This window comes from Penicillium rubens, assembly GCF_028828025.1.
Source record: "Penicillium rubens strain IBT 27055 chromosome Unknown utg000002l_segment0_segment0, whole genome shotgun sequence".
Classification (NCBI taxonomy): domain Eukaryota; kingdom Fungi; phylum Ascomycota; class Eurotiomycetes; order Eurotiales; family Aspergillaceae; genus Penicillium; species Penicillium rubens.
This window is the reverse complement of record NW_026890600.1, coordinates 3,142,864-3,163,467: the sequence shown is the minus strand read 5'-3', so window position 1 is coordinate 3,163,467 and position 20,604 is coordinate 3,142,864. Positions and strand designations below refer to the sequence as shown.

Sequence of the window (20,604 nt, the reverse complement as noted above, 5' to 3'; positions counted from 1 at the left end):
AATGTTATGGGTTTGTTTGGGGGAGTAAACAACGGAGCTGACCCGTGGATCTCGTACCCGGGAAAGGCCCCCAGTGGATCTCAGCTTGAACCTGTGGCGCTTAACCTCACCTTGTCTTATTTTGTCGAGTATCAGATAGAATCTGCGTGTTAGGGGGTATAGATGAGATGCAGACGATCTGCTGGAAAAAAATGCGACAGTGAAAAATGTGATTCACAACGCTGATGAACTGTGCAACGGGTGGAGCGAATCAAAATCGCGGTGAAGCATCGTGCACAGACCAACATGGGGCTGGGACCATTTCGTCACATCCAGCCATAGTAGAGTACATATGTATACATATGTATAGTATACACTATAGTACTCGGTAGATACTGCAGATATACATCTACAGAATAATAAAACCGTCTAGATCTATCTACTCTATACTTCTTGGCGTAGAGTACGCTTCAATTGCCTATATCAGAACAACAGTCAAATGTTAGCTATAACTACTAACTATCGCTAACAACAATATATACAATTTCCTATTATCGACAATAAAATCGCAATATGTGCATCAATACACCAAACAATAGCAAAAAACGTACAGTCACAACACCGCTGAAGTATTTAAAAACAAGCCAAGTCCAACAAGTCCATCAAGCCCACAACCTAATCAGCCCTCATCAACTTCTCCAACCTGCACCTCAGCAAATGCTGTAACCACTCAGGTTGCCCCCTGAATCTCCTTGCAATCCATCCAGCAGATCCAGGAATAACAACATGCCCACTCTCAGCCTTGAGCACCTGCCTAACCAGCTCCTCAGCAACAGTCTCAGGATGAAGCAGGGGATTAAGCCAAGTATCCTCGGGGGTCAAATCCTTAATAAGATTGGTCCTAGTAAAACCCTGTGTAACAAGCACAGTGCGAACCTTAGGCGCATGGTAACGCGTAACCAGCTCAGCAGCAAGTCCCTCATGGAACGCAATAGCCGCGGCCTTGGTCGCCGAGTAATCAACCATATTAGGCGTGACGGTATATCCAGCCAGCGAAGCAACAGTAACAACCATACCATGGTTCGCCTCGATCATATCGGGCAGGAATTCCTGTGCAAGCCAGTAGTGCGCGAGCGTGTTGACTTCGAACATGCGGCGCGTCTGGGCGGGAGTTGTTTTGAGGATTGTTTTGCCGGTGCAGATGCCCGCATTGTTGATTAGGATGCTGGGTCGGCCGAATGAGCTGCGGATTTTGGACGCTACGTCTGCGATGTCGGTTGCGGAGGTTATGTCGCATTCGTAATACCGTACGCTGTTTGGTAGCACGTCGTCCGTCGCTGGCGGGGCGATGTCCAGGATGGCAACTTTGATATCGCGCGCCCCGAGCAGCTCGGCGATGCGTCGGCCGATCCCGTTGCTGCCGCCTGTTAGGATTACAACTTCGCGGTTCCAGTCATATGGGTCGCTGGTGCTGTTGTTGAGCGTGCGACGGTCGAGCCAGTTGCCTAGCCGATTGATGAGGGCTAGGGCTGTTAGGGCTTTGAGGGCCTTTTCGAGATTTGGACGTGCTTTGGCGATATCACGGCCTTGGGCTGTGTATTGGGCCAGAGCAACAATAGGAACTAACTTCCAGGGGTCCAGGAGACTCCGGGAGATGAATTTTCCCAGTACATCAGCTGTAAAGCCTAATGCTGTTTGTTAACATTGACCGGTTCTTGTAGGAATAGGGGTCGATCGATACCTTCTCTTGAGGGCCATTTCCTTGCGTTTGGCGTCATGTCTGGGCTATAGTTCTATCAATTTTGACCATATATCGAAGAGCTGATATTGGACCTGAAAGACAGCAGAGGTTGTTTTTATGTATACCATCTCAGGGCTGCATAGTAAACTGACTCGTGTCATTAAATTTTAACGCCTGATCAGCACAATGCGGGGAAGCCGAGGTCCGCACGCCTTTGCTTTCTTTGGCTGTCAGTAATAATAGGTTCATATTTATGCATATGCCTGAGCGTCCAATATATTCTAATTGGACTTTCAATAAATATCCATGGATGGTTTGATATAGGTCAGCCTTGATGACGGGACCTGAACCTGTGGAAGCGGAGGCCCACAAAGCACCATCTTGGTCCGGGTACTTCCAATGAACCCTAAACTTGCCATTCCACAAATGATCAAGCAATATCAGACTTCATCTCAATCGAGCTGTGTCCTACCCTGTCATAAATTACTGAAAAGAGACTCTACAGCAAACAAACCCCAAATATGGTAGAATCCAAAACACCAAAGGTCAACCACGAGATGCAACCTTTGCATTGAGTATGAAAATGATATAGTGCAGCCAGATCAACAAAAATAAGTCGGCATATTGTAAGAGCATCAAAAAGAAAAGTCAGCAGACGTGTATGACTTGAGATGCATGCAATGTAGGAGAATAACCACACAAGACGCAATAACTCCATTCCGGAGACGTATCTCCGTGAGAACAGACCGTCAGAACCACAAAATGCCTTCAACCCAAAAAGGAGATGTAAAAAGAAAGACAAAAAAAAAAAAAAAAAAAAGGCCACGAGTCAAAGCCAACCCAGTTATTACCTTGGGGGAGGCAATGGAAGAATATGTAAGATTGCTCGTATGAAAGTAAGCCACACCAATCAATCACCGCGTGGAAAGCCCGTGCAAACTGATCTTGTCTCAGATGCACGATTACCGAGTGTTGAATCGGATAGGGTTGGGGAATCAATGAAAAGAACCGTATAGTGCACAAGGTATAGATGACAGACAGGTAACAGATGTCGAGCGCGGAACGGCCCAGGCTTAAAGGGACAGGGACATGCATGAAGTGTTCATGAGGATATAAGGATATCAGATATAGGGTTGCGAAGCCCATATTAAAGGGACAAAAAGAAATAACTCTGGCGTTAGATGCACATTCAAGGGAAGCTCATGCTGGTAGTGTGGCTGCTCAGGCTTGGAGTCTGACTACTCAGGCTGGGAGTTTGGCTGTTCATGCTGGGAGTCTGGCTGCTCACTTTGGTAGCTCGCCTCAAATCAGGGGCACGACCGAAGATCTTCTTGTAGATCTCAGTGAGAATGCGAGCATCGGCGCGGAGGGTGGGGGATATATTTTCGCTTTGGATGAGGAAGCCTATGGTACGAACGAGGAGGCGGTCGAGTTGGTCTTGGTCGACAAGCTCTTTTAGGCTTGACATATAAGTTGCAGATAGAACGAGCATATTGCCGAATTGCCTGCAAAAAGAATGTTAGTATTGTCACTATACAGACGATTCCTTGGAACGGGGCTCAGAGGGTTCCTTACGCATGGGCAGTGCCGAAGATGTTGGTAACGACCAATCGATGTCCGCCTACACCGTCAAAAGCCTCTGTGCTCTTGATAGCCGATCTAATGCAGATGTCGCAGGCAGTTTTCAGCTTCTTAGGCAGCTCGTGTAAACGGACTTTAGGGGGCTGCCAGTCAGTGGACAGTGCGGCCGGCATAGAGCCCATCTCACTCGACATACGCGCCATGCTCGGAGCCCGACCGGCGCTGTGCATCATGGAGGGGGACAGTTGTTGCGAGGTAGGCGAGTCCACTAAAGACTTGCCGATTGGACCGACGCGGGCACCTGTGTAGCCGTAGTGCAGTGCGTGGTAGAGAAGTGGACGGTGGATAATGTATCGGGCACCATAATACTTCGCACGCATGCGAGCGGCGTTGATTTCGTCTGCCGGTGGATCATTTTCGCTCCACTGCATGCTGTGTGGTAGGCTGTTGCGCCAGAGATCGAGGTTCAGACTTAGAGCCTCTTGAACGGTGGACGACCATCGGGTCTGGCCTTGCTTTTCAACCTTGTATAAGTCTGTGTGGACTCGATTCAAGACTTTACGTAGATGAATTTGGGCAGAATAGAACAGCATCATCATCGTTTCGGGTGCGGTGAGATCGTTCGGTAGAACGATTGTCCATTTCCCTTTCGGAATGGCCATCCGACCCTCGGAACGGGAGATGCCACTCGCTGGAATATCCAGCTCTGCGAGAAGATCACTCTCCAGTTGCAGGCAGGTCCAGTACGCGAAGTTGTACAAGTCTTGCGTAGCCCCTTCTTCGAGTCGCTCGTATCGCTTGGTTCTCACAAGGACCTGGCAAGCCCTTGAGGCCTGAGAAATCCAACTGTGGCTCTGGAAAGGATGGGCCAGCTGGCCGGCATAGAGACCAGCAAGCAAGCCGCACTGAACATGTTCTAGCTCATTGCCACCCTGCAGATGGCCCAATATTGTGGTTGCGTATCCATAAAGAGTCAAGCCAGGAATGACCTGATAGTTCTTTGTGTTCCCTTGTTCATCCCGCGTGTTTGTGACGTCTCTCCTTGACAGGCCCTCTATGCCTTTGGTGAATGGACTATTTGGGAAAGCCTGGCCGGCAGGCTGGGTTGGCACACTATAAAGAGAATTCGAAAACGACATCTGCATGGCCGCCGAGTCAGAGTTTGCGGGGGAAAGCACACCGTTAGCATTGGTAACGTATGTCGTATTGGCAGGCTGCGGGGGGGTTAATGGTGGCAGTGGAGCAGGAATGGGCTGGTTGAGGTAGTCGATCTTCTTGTCCATGATGGGCCCAGGGAGAGGGGTAGGAGCTTCGCAAATGGCTCCGAGGGCCAGGCATAGCAGGACCAAGGCATTGTCAATGTTTTTGCCGACTCGTGGCCGCAGCGGGTTGGGGATAGTCTCCATGTACTCGCCACGCACACCCAGGTTTTCATTTGACCGCCTCCTTTTGGCTGGCGGCGGACCATCACGAGCTGGTCGACTGTAACCGGAAGATGAACTTGGTGGTGAGTTATTCAGGCGACAATAGCTTCGAATAAAGCTATCGACCTTGATATTAAGTTCACCTTCCATAAGGAATGGGTGAAGCTTAAACATGTGCTCGAGATAGCTGTCATAGTAGCGCCTAGCAGTCGCAGCATCCAGATTCAAGTTCCCAAATTCGTCGATGTCGACGTTGGCGTCCGGTCCTGCGCCATTCACGTCGGGTCGAGCACCTCTGGAGTCACCGTCCATTGGTAATTGACTGTCATCGGCAGTGTACGAGATCTCGCCTTGGCCGTATATGCTGATGAGACCGCGCTCTTCTTCCAACCGCATGACATAGTCCTCGTCATAGTGTGCCGGGTGTAGCAGCCTCTTAATCGAGGGCCACATCAATAGCTTGTGAGCTGCAGTGGTGTGCTCTACTGGGATGGAGAGCTCTCCCTCGGCCTCCTTCTGGTCGAGCCTCGGGTCCATGGGTGGAAGCTTCTGGCCAAACTTCGAAGCACCCAAATCCTGGCTCCCAGGGTCAAAAACATTTGGTGAGACCTGGGTCCTGGGCATCTCTGTTTTGAAAGGTTGGTCCTGCTTGATGACTGGTACTGGTGGTGGTGGCAGGGACGGACGTTCTTGGGCAGTCGGAGGCGTATGTTTAACCTCTTTAGCCATGTTGAAGCGCATTTGCTCTTGCATTTGATCTTGCCATTTTGCCAAATGCTCATCGATGCGGTTGGCTCGCTCCTCCATGCGACTCTCTATCTGGGAGAGCCGATCCAATACCAGCTGAGTAGTCTTCTCTTGTTTGTGCGGCGGCACCTCTTTGTAGACGCAGCCGAGATTGTTCTCTTTACAGTGGCTGCAATTCGGTCGACCCTCGTCACACTTTGCTTTCCTAGCTCGGCATTGATCACAAGCCTATATAGCTTGAGTGTTAGTCGGAAACTCTTCCCGAAGCGATTCTGCCTTCTACTAGTTTAACATACCTGCGTAGCTCTATTTGCCTTACGCTGGCGTGCTCCAAACGTTTGGTTTTGGTAAAATGCCTGATCGTACCCGGCGGGCGGCGTCACATTCGCCATTTGAGCAACGGGCGTCATGAACTGTGAGGCAGGAGGCAGAGCGCCCGAAACGGGTGTATGTTCAGCGCTGCTAATCTGATCTGGGGGTGGATAGCCCATACGAGCGCGATAATCAGGTGAGCCCTCGTGCGGCGCGCCATTCATCGGCTGGTGGAAGTTCGGGTGAGTGGGAATTGGGTCTTGCGGGGAATGCACGGGCGCATGCAGGGGCAGGCCATGGCCATTCGGGCGACCATACGGGCCTTCCGGTGTTAACTGTGGCAGCTCACGGTTGGGCATTACGGGGTATCCTGGCGGCTGTGGGGGTAGGGCTGTCTGGGAGTTTGCGGAGGAGCGGCGGGAGTCGGATGGGTGGTTATCGAAAGCTGGGGGGTATGGAGGACGCCATGAGGGATCATATGCTGTATGCGGACCCGCGTGCGTGTGGTGAGCTTCCGGGGGAGGCATGCGATTCATTGTAAATGGAGGGTCCGGGTGTGCGGAGGTGGATGAAGCTTTCAGGCGCGGTCGTCTGGCCGTCTTGTCGTCTTGTCACAACTAGCCCGGGTCCTTGGCACAATATCCTGGGCCAATTTTATCGTCGAGGAGCAATCCGGCTTGGTAACAATCGGGACTCAAACCAACATGGTGCTCTCAGTTGAAGTCGAGGAAGTAGGATGTAATAAAAGGAAACAAATGAACGGCGGGTCGGTGGATCTGATGTCGGAAGGAGCGAAAGTTGGAACAATGAAATCAGATCGCGCCGTTAGAAGCGAATCAAAGTGCCTAAAGCTCCGGTTTTCCAGGTCGCAAAAATGCGGTGGTGATATCGCAGTGGGCAACCGAGTGTGGAGCTAGACAAAGAAATAGTCAGATTACGGCGATGATCCGACCAGGGGGACCCGTGTTAGGCCGAGATATATGAAAATATCAAAAAACAAAAGAAAAAACAAAATAGATCAGTGTATCCAGTATATCAGATAGATCGCAGACAGAAGTACAAGGTTGGGCCACCAAGGAGGGGAAAAACACCGTGCAAGTTTGGAACCTTGGAACCTTGGAAGGTTCCAATGGGAACATTCGATGTACGGAGTATACGCACGGGGTACGCGGTAAGGTATGATACGGTAATTTATATTGGAACCTACCTGTTGGTATACCTTGGAGTGGGGTGGCAAGGCTCGCACCTATATTGTAGATAGATAATTTCAAGAGAAGAGGTCAAGGTCAAGTTTGAGTGGGTATAATGTCCCTGTTATTGGAAAGACAACCATGAATAGGGAAAAAAAAAAAGACAAAAGGGAAAAAGATGATCTAAACTGGGAGGAGGGAGGGGGGGGAAACATAAGTAATATAACACTAACAAATTCACGGTTATAATTACGCCTCTAGGGATCGACAGGTGTGTTTGCCCCTCCCTGGATTAAATACTCTTTAGAATCGCGGTGACTATCAAATACCTCGAATCTAAAATAAAAACAAATTAAAAATGAAAAATAAAATAAAATATTAAATGGCTTTAATGGCTTTCCCTAACCCAGTTATCACACCTGGGCATCTATAAGAACAATATAGACCCCTGAAAAAAGAAGCACAAAACTCCAACACTTACAGTTGACAGGTCTGCTTTTTGTTTCTTTTTTACTGAATTTAAACAGGGCAGTGGGTCCGGCGGCTGGGGGGAAATATGAGATGGTCTGCAGAAATGAGATTAATATTGTCATTCTAGGATATGGACACAATATGCAATGCGTCTGTATAAATTGACGGTAGGGATATAGTTACCCCATAGCTAGATGTTCATAGACTATAGAATCATGTAAGTGCTGTATGATCGAAGCTAGGATCCTCCGCGTGGAACGGGGATCAAACTTGCCGCCCGAAGGTCAACCGCTTCACCGGGAAATGCGCCATGCAAGTTGACTTCGGGAATTACGTATACTGCTTTGGGCTACCTACCTAAGTACCTAGGTAGGTACGTTTGGGTGGCTTAAGGTGTGGGCCTCGGGTCAAAGTTCAAGGATAGAGTAAGAATAGGTGTTTGAGGGTGGTGTCTATTTTTCGTAATGAAATATTTTCCCCCATTTTCCCGTTTCATATTATACTAGTATGACCGGTGTGTCGGACAGGGATCGCTGCCCAGTACCCAGGACTCGGGTACTCTTAGGACAAGATATTTAGATCAGTCCACATGCAATGTACGATTGCCTTCCAAGGGGAAAACATAGAAAGTATAACCGAAACAATGATGAAGGTGTATCTTGCATTTCTGAAGCGAAATATCCTTCAATGCCCCAAGCACCCAATAACACACGCCGCACTGGCCATCAATTCGGTCATAGACTCGGAAACACAGTTCGCAAGGGGCGCTTGTTTTTCCAACATCAGCTCAACATAAACTCTGTTCGAATTCAATCCTCAAATCAGTGGATATACAGCTCCAGATCGGCGATATTCGAAGAAAGCTTTCAGTGTCCCCGCACGACACTCGTCATTTGGAGGGATATCTTAGCCATCCCGTGGCTCCCAGGGAGATGGTTGTTGGGGCTGATCCGCAACCCAGGGCTTTGGGCACCTTGTTCCCCGTGTACTCCGGTACTAGATTGTCGGTCAATCAGATATACTTTGCGAGGCATCCACTTTGGAAGACATTCAACTGGTGAATTTGAAATGTACATAATAATATACAATATCGAACATGGAAGGTGGAAAGGTGGACCAAATAGAATTGTAAATACCAGAAATACGTGACGTCGTAAACCGGACTCGGGGTTACCCGCCCTCCGTCCATGGTTGACGACGGGAACCATCCACGGGCTCCAGGGGTTTCTTCCAGAAGTTATTCTTGTCTATAGAAAGTGGATTGAACTGACATATTACCCCATTTGACCAAGTCTTTTTTTTTGTCCGATACCACGCTGGAGCCCTGATGCCAAACGAATCTCAAATTACGTTCAACCATTTCCTTCCCGACTTAGGCAGTAGCACAGCTTACCCCTGGCTTGATCAGGATGCAGCTCAAGGACTCTGTGCCACAGAAGACTCAACGATGTTCCCCAGTCGGAGGTCTTCTGAGCGAGTCAAACGCGCAGATTAGAAGTAGCACAAGAGCACAGAGTTGCCCTAGAATTACCGGCTTTTTTTTTTTTTTTTTTTTTTTTTTTTTTGGCTTCTTTCGACCGTTTAATTTGTGTCCCGTCTGTGTAGTCACCCGCTTCAACTGCTAACAATCAGGCTTAAGGATTGAAGGATCATGGTGGAGTACCTGTTCGTGGTGTCTATCAGTGGGCTGTGTACGGAGTATGGATAGATACTCATTTTAGGGCTACTTTACAGTACAATAGTGCTCGGTCCGCGTGGAGCCGAGACTTTGTTAGGCAATAATTTTCTTTGTTTGATGAAGCTTTCATTGATTAAGTCAAATCCTCCTTGACGTCGAGACATCGTTCTCCTACATCAAGGGAGCCCAGGGATTGACGTGCATGAAAGAGATCTGAGTTAGGAAGTCGGAATGAAAAACAATCCGAACCTAACCTTAGTAGAAACGTCCATTCTTCCAATGATGCAAAAGTATGATACCTTATTGGTCCGTTGTGAATTCCAAGACAACCCACTGGTTGACAGTTGAATCACAAGTTCTTGCCACCGTTAAGGGGCTATCAAGGTTACATGGATCTCACCGGCCTTACACCCAGCCCTCAATGTCGACAAACATACGGAAGATTCCATCTTTCCAGTTCAGATTTTCCCTGTCGATCAGCCGTTTCCACTCTCCTTTCCACTAGCCCGTTGGGTTCGGGGCGGTGCATTGCTTTTGATCTTTCGCTCTCCGTATATGTGCCTACGCGTCACAGCCCAGGGCCTCGGTTTTAGTGGGTATCATGGCAATGAATCCATAATTCTCTGGGCTTTTTTTAGCTTGTAGAAAAGGAGGTATGGGGGGGGAAAGTACGAGGCAGAGATTCTATTGCCAGTCGAGTCCCAATGCTTCTCCCATACAGAGCTCCGCTAGAGAGGCCCTTACTACAACATACATCGTAGAAACAGATCGAGCCTCCAAAATAACACGGACCTACATCGTGCAGGTGGTGACTGCACGCCATGCATATTGCAGTATGTAGATATCTGGAATAGAGTTTCGAGACTCATTAGATATTCAATGGCGAACGCAAGGGGCAACTACAACACGACATTATTCACTCTTGAGAAAGCTAAGATCCAGCCTCTTAATAATAAGTACGTGGGAAAGGGCACACCTATGTCATAGCCTGGATTCCAATACTACTATGGAGTATCTTAGAGCCTCAATTCCTAAGCCCGCACTACCGCGCCAGGCTCGAGATTCTATTCCACTATATCCACCCACACACTGACTACCGGGAAGTATGCTGTATCTAGTACTCCGTATTAGGGCCACGTATTACTATTCACAGTACTACAAAGGCACTGACGTTCGAGAAAAGCCCGAATCCAAATACGTATGTAGCAGACCTTGCTCACATCCAATCAGCACTGAGCATCACCTTCACCAGACTATTGGAAAGGCTCCATATGGGGAAGACGCAGACGATCTTCTCCCTTGGAAAAAATCCCCACATATACGGAGTATCGAGGAGAGGCAACACGGAAGGTTGCATAGTGGTCGTGGAATAGGTCAAGTTCCTCGCATTGGACTGAGACTCCGATGTGCAATTGGCATACGTATGTAGGCAGTAGACGGGATGCAGCTTACACCTCCAGTGTCCAGATAGAGGTGAAACAAGATACATAGGGATGCCTGTGCTACAATAGCATCAACAATATATCATATTGATATGGTTGTCTCTAACTTTAGTATCGTAGGGCTGGTGAGAGGTACACAGATGGGAGTATAACCTCCAGCGCTGAAAAGGGAGTGTTGACACGCGTCAAAGACACAGTCCATGACCAAATTGCAACCGCAACCCCAGCCTGCCAATCTCTCTGCCTTATTCCGAGAAACAGATCACACAGATAATGCATAGCGTGGGTTCGTACTAGTCTACGGAGTAAGTATATTTTGGTTTGCATTTCTAAAATCCTCGATATCCAAATATGCACCTATTGTACTCCGTACGTAATGCTGAAAAGCCGAAAACATCACCATACTGGTATGTTCTAAGTAAATTGGACAACAGGATATCTCACGATCCATCGAATTTCAAATCACTGGGCCTCATCGTAAGCGCGTAATTGTTTGCCACAGATCGGTTGTGCCACCTCAGCTGAAATGTGATCACCTCCATTCTACGATAGTGGCTGGACATATTATTCTGTCATTCTACATTGGATGATCAGTTATGCAGGCAGCCCAGACGCGCTTCGTGGACCTCTTAGCTGGCATTATCGAGACGGAGTCCAGACATTCTGCATCTCACGGGACACGGCATGATTCTTCACGATCGGGGCTCTCCCGCTTCTCTGCATCGCAAACGCAAATTCGCAAATCTGCCAGGGCTCATCTTAAAGATTGATGTGTCCCTGCCAATCCATTTGGAATCCAATGTTATTCGTTCTCCCATCCCCGCATGCATGACACCCGTGGACGGTTTGGTTTCATACATCCACTCTCCGCAAAAAGGGAAATGTGATGTGTACGCATTGTACAACACAGACTCTCACCGTTCGTCGAAATCTCCCTCGGCTTTGGATGTCCTGTTGCCACAGTGATCTGTGCAACTGATACATCAAGATCGCTTCTAACTTGCCTTCCTGGCAACAAAAGCCCTGCTGGAGGCGCTCACACGTGGGATTTGGTTCCATGTGGTCATAGTGGGATTATCCCATCGTTGAGACTTTGAGCCTGGAGAACTCTCTGACCCCTCTGCCCCCTCTTCCCCCCCTCACTGCTTTTATCTCGTCACAATTTACTTGCCTATCACGCCAGCCCCGCCAGCTCAGCAAAACTGCCGCAAGGTCATTAAGAACAAGACTTGATCAGGCCAGATGCATAAGAAAAACAAAACCTCCTTACGCTGCATCATCCCTTGAGTACGAATCCAGCACAAACACCTGAGGCTTAAATTCCAGACCGAGCTCACATGAACCGCTGGTCCGTTCGCCAGATGCAAGGGAAACCGAACAAAAAAAAAAAACTGAACAAGACCAGCGCCCTGATCCCGATCGGTACTCCTGCAGTCTGAAGCCACCATCCGGCAAAAGTCAAGAAAGTCAAGATTCCAACCAGTATTCTGGTCCCGTGAGACCTTAAGTCCCTTTCGGCAGGAGAGGAGAGTCCGGCTGGATTTCGAACTGGTCGGCCAGTGTCAGAAGTTTTGATTATTGGCATTCTCCCACCTTATACTCCGTATCGGGCACTGAGTACTCCGTACACACAATACACACAATTTACTTGGTGCGACACCAAAGTAAACCACCAGGCCGCCGATAGCCTCTTAGCGCGGCTGTGTACCTTGCCGTGAAGGACGAGGATTTCGAACGCGACGATTCTACCCGTAGTCGAATCCGACGTTTTGGAATCACACCAACTTTATGCACGCCATTCACACACTTACACAAGTCATGATCATATGTAGGGAGGATGGAGTACTCATGTAGGTATTGCTCTATTAGGCAGTAGTCTGGGGTTGAAGTTGAGGTTGTCTCGCCTCTAGGGGTACTTGCCTACACATTTCTCATACATTCCCCCACCTTGAAGAAGCGACTTGCATACTTTCCAATCTGCATGAGATCAAACAACCACATTCCCAGGTTACTATATATTTCTGATATCATTATGGATTTCCTTATACTGCCATAGATATTACTAAATTCAAAGCTCTCTGTCTGTATTCCGTACCCTGTATTTACTATTACAAGCCCTTGACTCAAATCCTATTCAAGGGTTAGCTCCTGTTTGAAAGTACATTATCCCTAGCCTAATCGGTTGACTTGGTCCCCGAGGACCCCGAATGTCTTCAATTCTCACTCTCCACATGGCGGTACACACTGTACTTGTGCTAGTCCCCATTTGGCAGTCCTCCGTGCCAGGGTTTTATTTTTCTCTGCTGGTGATTAAACATCTGCTAAGCGGGCCACACAACAGATGTCAGACTTGGGTCTGTTTTTGACAAAGCGCACCAAGCGCGATGGGGTTTTATTGTGTGATGTGATCTGATTTGCAGTTGTCGATCGAGTTTTGGAGGTTCTCGGGGTATGATTGGAGGTTAATAGGGATGGAGTAGGACTTGGCGGTTTTATTGGATGGGATCTATAGTGAAATACGCAATTACGTAGTCCAAGTGTGTTGTGGCTCGGACATTTTATCATTTCATGTAAGATTTACGTTGAGAAAAAAGAGTTGGATATTATGAGGAATATATCTCCGCGTTGTATACCTACATACAGAGTACGAGTACGTACCGGAGTACATCAAAGTAGTATCTCATCACCATAACCCCAATCGGTTGATGTATATAGTGCCCAACACAGCGATATACACGGGAACCAGCATCAAATCAATCCATCAATAGATAAATCCCTCTGCATATTCTTGCTTCTTCTGTTGATATGTTGATATTTTCCTCTTTCCAAAGCATCCAACCAGCTCCGATCTCACCACACCAAGACCAAGACCTGTCAACCTTTAAAAAGAAAAGCCAAATGAAGATCCATTGCCACACGCAAATCTCACCGCAGCCATGCAGGGAGTACATATACGTATATTATATTCCGTATAGCCTTATCCCCCTCAATAAGCGAACCCCGTAACCTGGAAAGTTACGGGAGGGGAAAGTCGGAGCTGTCACGGACTCTGCATAGGAAACGTTGGTGTACTTCGAGACTAGGGCAGTCTTAGGGAAGCAGGGCCTCATGGTATACTCCCTAGGAAAGACAAGCCTTACGTGAAGAGTTCCTCTATAGAGAAGAAACTAGAGAAGGCTACGGATATACACGAACCGAACGCACCCCTAACATAACTAAGAAAGAGGCTAGTTACCGTTATGGCTCGGAATATGATAGAAAGATATCTGTTTCGTTATCTCGAGTAGGTTCAGGGTGAATCCGGGGTATACAACCCCCACGCGATTCGAGAGGAAGTTACACGTCGCGCTTTGGAGGAATAGGGAATGATGGTGAGACGCTATACACGAGCGCTGGGTGAAAAGACCACGATTTCCTCTCGAAAGACCACGCACAATCGTGGTCTTTTTCGCCGTCACCCCGACTTACTCCGTACAATGTTGTACATTGGAAGTACTCCGTCTGTCTAGTACGAAGTACATACTCTATGGAGTTCAGAAATTAGTCCGTATTGCAAGTATACCCTTGTACTTGTACCCGCTTATGTTGTAGACAGCCGAGAAAGCCCCGGGAACATACTTACCTAGGTAGGTATCTCCTTCCATTTTTCCCGATGGATATATAGAAGAGTTTGCAGACATTTTATCCATGTACATATATAAATCGTTTATTATATCTTGTAGTATACTACATATATATCCTACTCTGTACGGAGTATACAAGAAAGAAAAAATAATAATCGGGAAATGTCACCAGAAAAGGTCTCGGCGCCCCTTAGCCAACTTAGTCTCCACCTCCCGCATCTACGCCATCCACAGACCGAACCAGGATTTAGACGGACTATCATGTTGATATATCACATTTGGGTCAGTTTTTGCCTGGTCTGGGTCCCTCTCGCTTTTTCCTGTTTCGTTTTTGGCGTGTGGCGAGATTCGATGATCGGGATTATAGGAGGTCATGGGGTTTGGCGCCGAATATGTCCGGCGTGTTAGTTTAGTAGTTTCATTAAAAGATGGTGGTATTTGGATTGGTGGTTTCGTATAGAATGGGGATTGGGAGGTCTCACTTTGACAAAAGTACCTGGATCGAGATGAGGTGGATTGTACTATGTGCCTGGAAATGGAATGGATATAAGTTGTCACAGTAGAGAACGAGGGGCCAGGGTTTACCGAATGGGCAGAAGGTCTCTGAACTAGACATTTCGCAATCATATATAGATGGTTCGTGATGCGATTGGATTATCTCAACTGGCCAGTCAACAAATTCAAGTCATCTAGGTCAAGGTCTCGCTGTATGCAATATACCAAGCCAAGTTGCCTACGACATTGAAAGATATCAAAATCTCTATCCATTGCGCGGTATCTCAAAACACGACACACTCCATCTAATCAGCTTCTAGCCGAAGATAAAAGAGCACCTAGTACCCAATATAAACAGCCCGCCAGATGCCAACATATTCAAATCTGTAAAGAGCCAATGTAGTTTGCTGTCATTGAAGATGGGTATGGGTAAAAGAACGAAGTGGAGATTGACACAGCAAGCCAAAAGAAAAACAACCGAAGATTGCTGCGCCGTATGTACAGGATGCATCGCTTGAGAAAGGCCACTGGAGGCCAGAGAGTCAAAAGCATTCCCCACGGACACCATCATGCATGCTCTATAATGGACGCTCTAAAGGTAATTCTATCGGGACTGGGACGTCGCCTTCGTGGCGTGTTTGTCTCAGCTGGTGGTGGAATAGTTGCCACACACCCTTCAGCGCTTCTATGCGGTCGTTGGTGTCGAGCAGGTCGAACCATCGAGTCCTCTGCAGCTTCAGCACATGCCACGGCTCGCCTTCGGTTGCTGGGAAGGTGCTGTCGCCGTAGGTGAGGATGTCCAGATACCGTCTGTGGACGCGGAGGTGGAGGATTGATACGTGGTGGTTGATAGATGAGATCATGTAAATCTGCAAAAGAAAAAAAGAGAGGGTTAGCTCTGCCTGGCCGTAACATCCACACTCAATCTCAATGGAAAAAAAGAAGACAGGGTATGCATACATCGTCAAAGGGACTCTCCTGGACCTTGCCTATCTGCAAATAGCTCATCCGCTTATCCCAAAGACTAGGCCCAGGCTGTAGAATCTTCCACTTCTCACTGGTAGTAAGTCTGCGCATAGCACTCGGTCTCCGGGAGAGAGACGTGACAAACGGATGCTCGAACTTGTGACGTTTGGAAGCGTTTTCTGCCTCCTGGGCAGATGGCGTGCTTTCTTCCATCATTGAGTCCGGCAGGGACATTCCGTGTCCGTGGTTAACAAGATCATCCAGGATCCCGTCGTTGGGCGCGCCACCAAAGCGAGGCTGCATGGTCCACCATTTGCCTTCGCCGGGTCGCTTCTCCACTGCGCCTTCGCGGGCACGCTCTTGTGCCGCGAGAAGCATGCCGCCCACCTCGCGGAATAAATCACTTACATCGCCAATCCCGGTCCCGGGGGCATTGTCCGCAGTGCGGAAAGACGTCTCAGGTCGACACTGTGAGATGAGAACGGGGCCTTCAAGCATGCCGCTCCGCGCAATCTGGCGGTCTCGCGGGGATCGTGAGGATTGGAATGTTTGCCGGACGGGGAATAGGAGGTTCTTGGTGGTCAACCGGGGTTGGAGCGTGGGGACCGTGACCTGGCACCCGAATGGCCATGCGGCCATTTCCACAAAGGCTCGAATGGTCTCGTCACGTAGTTCATCGGGCATCTCGGCCCCGTTGCCAATTCGGCGGCCCGTGTATAATGGGACAGAGGGCCGCTGCTCCTCGCCAACAATGCCGTTGCTCGAAGGTGCGTCTGTCTGTGCGTTATCCACGTCCATCGCATCGTCTGTCAGAGAGTGTCCGGCCGCGGAGTCCCCAGCGTCCGTCTGCATTGTGCCATCCTCGGTCCGGTCCATCTCAGATGGAGGTGTCGGATCTGGGGTTGCCGGACGCTCGTAGTAATGGTCTAGGCTAGTGTCCCAGTATTGAGCCATGCGCTCCAATCCTGTCCAGAACTTCCTCGATTGCGTTATACGAACCCGGCTGCGGCCCTCACGTGGCGGCAATCGAGCCACCTCACGAAAAGCGTCGTCATTATCTAACGCCAGCTCTTTCTCCAGGACTTCGTATCGTTCCTTCGAGGGGTACGGAAGTCCATTATCCATCAACGGTCGCGGGTTGTCTTCCGTCGGTTCGGTGGTATCTTCCCATGGCAAGGGCGCGACGGGGTGCGAGTTGTCTTCGGGGATCATTTGGGCGACTTCGACGCCTGTCTCCAATTTCAGGTTCAACGGCTTGAAGCGCTCCGCGCAGATGTCCTGTGGGCGTTTGATTTCGGCCAGCAGCTCGGCCATCTCCTTGAGTCTCGACTCCGACTCATTTTCGAGGACACTCGACAGGTTGTAGACGGGGAAATCAAGAGGTGTAGGGTCAGCGGGGGGTCTGCGTTCCTTCTCCGGCTCTGAAGTGGCGGAGGGCAAGGCTGCCGCGAAGTTGTGTTAGCTTTCTGAGACTGTCCATGTGGTTCGTCCATGGCTCAGATCTGGACGGCAGGCCTAAGGTATATAACTTTTAAGCCACAGTCAGGGGCTCCAATCCGACGTGGCGCAGGTGAACTCTTGTTGACATTACAACTTGCCACGAGGCTGGTATAAGGGGGGTTATATGGGTATATAGCGGGGGAGGGGGAGAAAACATCGAGGGGGGTAGCAAAAGGGAAATTGCTTACCCAGCCCAGAACCCCAGCCAAACATTTCCACGGATGTAATGCAAATGCAAATGCACGATTATCGTAAAGTTCTAGTCCAAGGTCACATGGAACATGGGAATTGAACGGAAGGCGGAACGGCAGAAAAGACAGACCGAGATAGTTCGTAAATAAATAAACAGAATCAGAAGGAGAAGTCCAGACAAGTTGAAATTCGAAAAGCAACAACCTTATGTGATGTGGAAGAGAGATGGAAGAAGATGAAAGGGGACTTTGTGCAGGTGGGGAATCGGAAACATTTGGTCCTTCAGAGGGTTTTCCGACTTTTGACTCTGAGATGTTATTCTGCCCTATTGACCTTTCTATATATGAATGTGAATCTATGATCTACAATGTCTATTACATTCGTCAGGGCATTCGGCACATTCAGGGCATTCAGGACATTCGTTACGTCAACAGATGAGGGTGGAATGTTCTTGTTGCCGAGTAGAGCTGCTATTACACTCTCCTCGATAACACCTGTTCATACTCCGTTTGTTTCTAGTACTGTACTCTCTTCCCCCTTTTCTGGTTCTATTCTCTTATATCATTCCATCAATGCTACTTACTAGGTGAATATATAACTGTGGACATCTTAAATATCCATCTGAACATAGTCACATGACTCCAAAAGAGGTACAACATATTGCTACGATTCCTCACGAGGATACAGTACTCCCAATGCAAGACCTGCAAACCTGCAAACCTGCAAACCTACAAACCAGGAAGACCTGCAAGACACCAACAGCTGAAATAGGCAAAACGTGAAACTTCAAGGAGTCCTCAGGTTGGATCAGTCCAAAAATGAATCTCTCGCCAAATCCGAAACCGCCCTGTTTCGTCCGTCATACACTTCCCCGCTCAAATCCTACCTAAGGAACAATAATGACGAGATGGTGCACATGCAGAAAAGTTAGGCAGAGTCACATTATTGGGATTCCCATATTCTTTGGAGATGATCGTCCACTTGTGGACCACCTGAGAGTCTTATTGGACCGAGGGCTAAGCGCCGTTCATCTGTCACAGGAGTTGCTTCCACCCAGCCAACAGAAGAAGCGCCGGGTTCCAGACAAATGAAAGACAAAACCCCCTGTCGGATTCTGTGGGGGAAAAAAGGAAAAAAAAAAAAATTACTCTACATAACCCTCCGACCTCTTTGTATCTGACTTATACACTTTTTGGGCCCCTATGAAGATGAATCGTGAACTGTATGGAATCCCGGCCTGACCACGGGATTATGTTCGTGGCTGTCTCAAGACTTCAAGCAATAAAGCAAGAAACAGAGGGGGTTTGGATGAACCGTCAGAGCCAACTTGATAAGCCTATTGCTTTCTGGGTTCCTTTGTCACTTTGTGCTTTGTCCAATACTCATACAAAGGGATCCATCCTTTTACGTCGCCCCCATGTCCCATTCATCGAATACGGACTCGGCAATTATCATCAGATCTGTCTTTTAACGGCTGGTGCCCTCTGCGGGCTCGCGGCGAGATGCCGAGTACTTTCTCCGCCATTGATACTCCCTCCACGCCGCTCAACTTCATCGGGACGTGGTCCACAGGCTCCTCCAATCTGGTGACAGTCACGTCAATTGAGACGGAGACTATTTATCCCACATGGATCTACACGATATCTGGCTCCGGACCTGATTCCAGTACCACAACCACTGTGCTTAACCTCTCATCGTCAACGCTGAACCCGACCCAGGTGACCGTGACTCAGACGACTAAGCTGTCGACAACTGAGCAGGAAACCATAATATCGAGTTCCAGCTCTACATCAACAGTTATCTCCGAGTCCCCAATGTCGCCTGTGATCCTAACAACTTCAGTTCTATCAGGCCAAATGGGGGACTTACCTTTTTCCGCAACGGCGAAATCGTCCGATCACTCCTGGTATTCTGATGCTCCTAGTAGCATATGGACTCTACCGATTCCATTAATTCCATCAACTAGCGCGAGTGTACCTCTTTCATCATCACTGCCTGTCTTGCCGGAGACAGCCACTAGCTCTGTCAGCCACATGAGTTCCATCAGTACCCCAGCCAGCTCGATCATCGCAGCAACAGAAACACCTACAATCTCACCATCCATCGGAACCGTCACGAGTGAAAGCTCTTCGGAACCATCCCAAGCCGACAACCCAAGCCCCACATCCTCCAAAATCGGAATGATAGTTGGAAGCATAATCGGAGGATCAGCAGTCACTATCTTCGCCCTGCTAGCCTGCGCACTGTATATGCGACGTCGACGACGAAAAAACGCAGCGGAGCGTCAAGGTATCAGACAGAAACTAATTCGAGGCGATTCAACGAGCTCGTCAATCAGCCACCACCGCCACCACTCCTACCCTTCAATCCCAGGCAACATCAGCCTGAGATCCCCCATCCTCCCATTCATCCCATTGCAACAGCAGCCTTCAAATCCAGACCTATCTCTGGACAGCATGTATCTGCGCGGCGAGACAAGAGCGCAAGACCCCTTCGCGGACCCGCCGTCTACAGTCATCGAGATCTCCGCCCCAACTCGCTCGGCCTCGCTCTACTCCACTTCTTCCCTAGGCGCCGGGGTGGGTGCACGTGGGTACTGGGACTGCGAGCGCGAAGGCGCGAATGCCCTCGCTGTGCCAAATGAGTACTCGGATACGCCTGTGATGCGTGATAGCATGCGCAGTGACCCCTTCGATCTTGATCTTGAGCCTCCACCGAGTGCTCACCACCGGTCTTCTGTTCCTTCGATCTCGTCTACGTGGGGTGTCAAGTTTTAGATGGTGAAATCTGCTTCCTTTTTTGTGTTGGGTTTGCTTCCGGGATATATACGTTTACACTTCTACACTCGGTTTCTTTTTGCTTTACGCTTTACCCTGGTTTACGACGACAAGATCTTACGAATTCTGCTTCTTTTTCCTTTTCCTTCTATTTCTATTTGTATTTGCTTACTTGCTGGCATTCCCCCTGGCATGTACTTTATACTTTATCTCGAGTTCGGTGTTGAAAGCCTGGTCTGTCCATTGGAGTTATACGAGTATGTACAATTTAAACTACATATTTCCACCGTGCTTTTCTTCTGCGCTGGCTTTTGCTGCTAATCATGGATTTTTATAGTCGGAGAATTGTGGGGTTTGGTTATACAGATATATATTCAGCGGTAATGATATTTCGAGGCAAATATGGTTACATACATATGTAGATTGTTGATTTGAATGTCTAGACATCGTGAAACAGACTAAAGAAAAGCAAATCTCCTTTCTCTC

The 20,604-nt window shown here is 48.6% G+C and overlaps 4 protein-coding genes across 4 annotated transcripts; 1 reads left to right on the top strand and 3 right to left on the bottom strand.

The window, feature by feature from the left end:
- Window positions 1-654: 654 nt before the first annotated feature.
- Window positions 655-1,757, bottom strand: N7525_003676 (short chain dehydrogenase/reductase family protein; the record flags this gene model as incomplete). The annotated part of the gene is made up of 2 exons (XM_002558870.2): window positions 655-1,664; window positions 1,721-1,757. The coding sequence occupies 2 exons, from the start codon at window positions 1,755-1,757 to the stop codon at window positions 655-657; spliced, it is 1,047 nt and encodes a 348-aa protein (XP_002558916.2).
- A 1,152-nt stretch (window positions 1,758-2,909) lies between these two features.
- On the bottom strand, window positions 2,910-6,320 carry clcA (putative C6 finger domain protein; the record flags this gene model as incomplete). The annotated part of the gene is made up of 3 exons (XM_061212786.1): window positions 2,910-3,225; window positions 3,296-5,700; window positions 5,769-6,320. 3 exons carry the CDS (start codon window positions 6,318-6,320, stop codon window positions 2,910-2,912), a joined length of 3,273 nt encoding a protein of 1,090 aa, XP_061069807.1.
- Window positions 6,321-15,261: 8,941 nt separating this feature from the next.
- N7525_003674 (uncharacterized protein) lies at window positions 15,262-17,362 on the bottom strand (the record flags this gene model as incomplete). The annotated part of the gene is made up of 3 exons (XM_002558875.1): window positions 15,262-15,552; window positions 15,644-17,091; window positions 17,338-17,362. 3 exons carry the CDS (start codon window positions 17,360-17,362, stop codon window positions 15,262-15,264), a joined length of 1,764 nt encoding a protein of 587 aa, XP_002558921.1.
- Window positions 17,363-18,843: 1,481 nt separating this feature from the next.
- N7525_003673 (uncharacterized protein) lies at window positions 18,844-20,118 on the top strand (the record flags this gene model as incomplete). The annotated part of the gene is made up of 1 exon (XM_002558876.1): window positions 18,844-20,118. One exon carries the CDS (start codon window positions 18,844-18,846, stop codon window positions 20,116-20,118), a length of 1,275 nt encoding a protein of 424 aa, XP_002558922.1.
- Window positions 20,119-20,604: the final 486 nt, after the last annotated feature.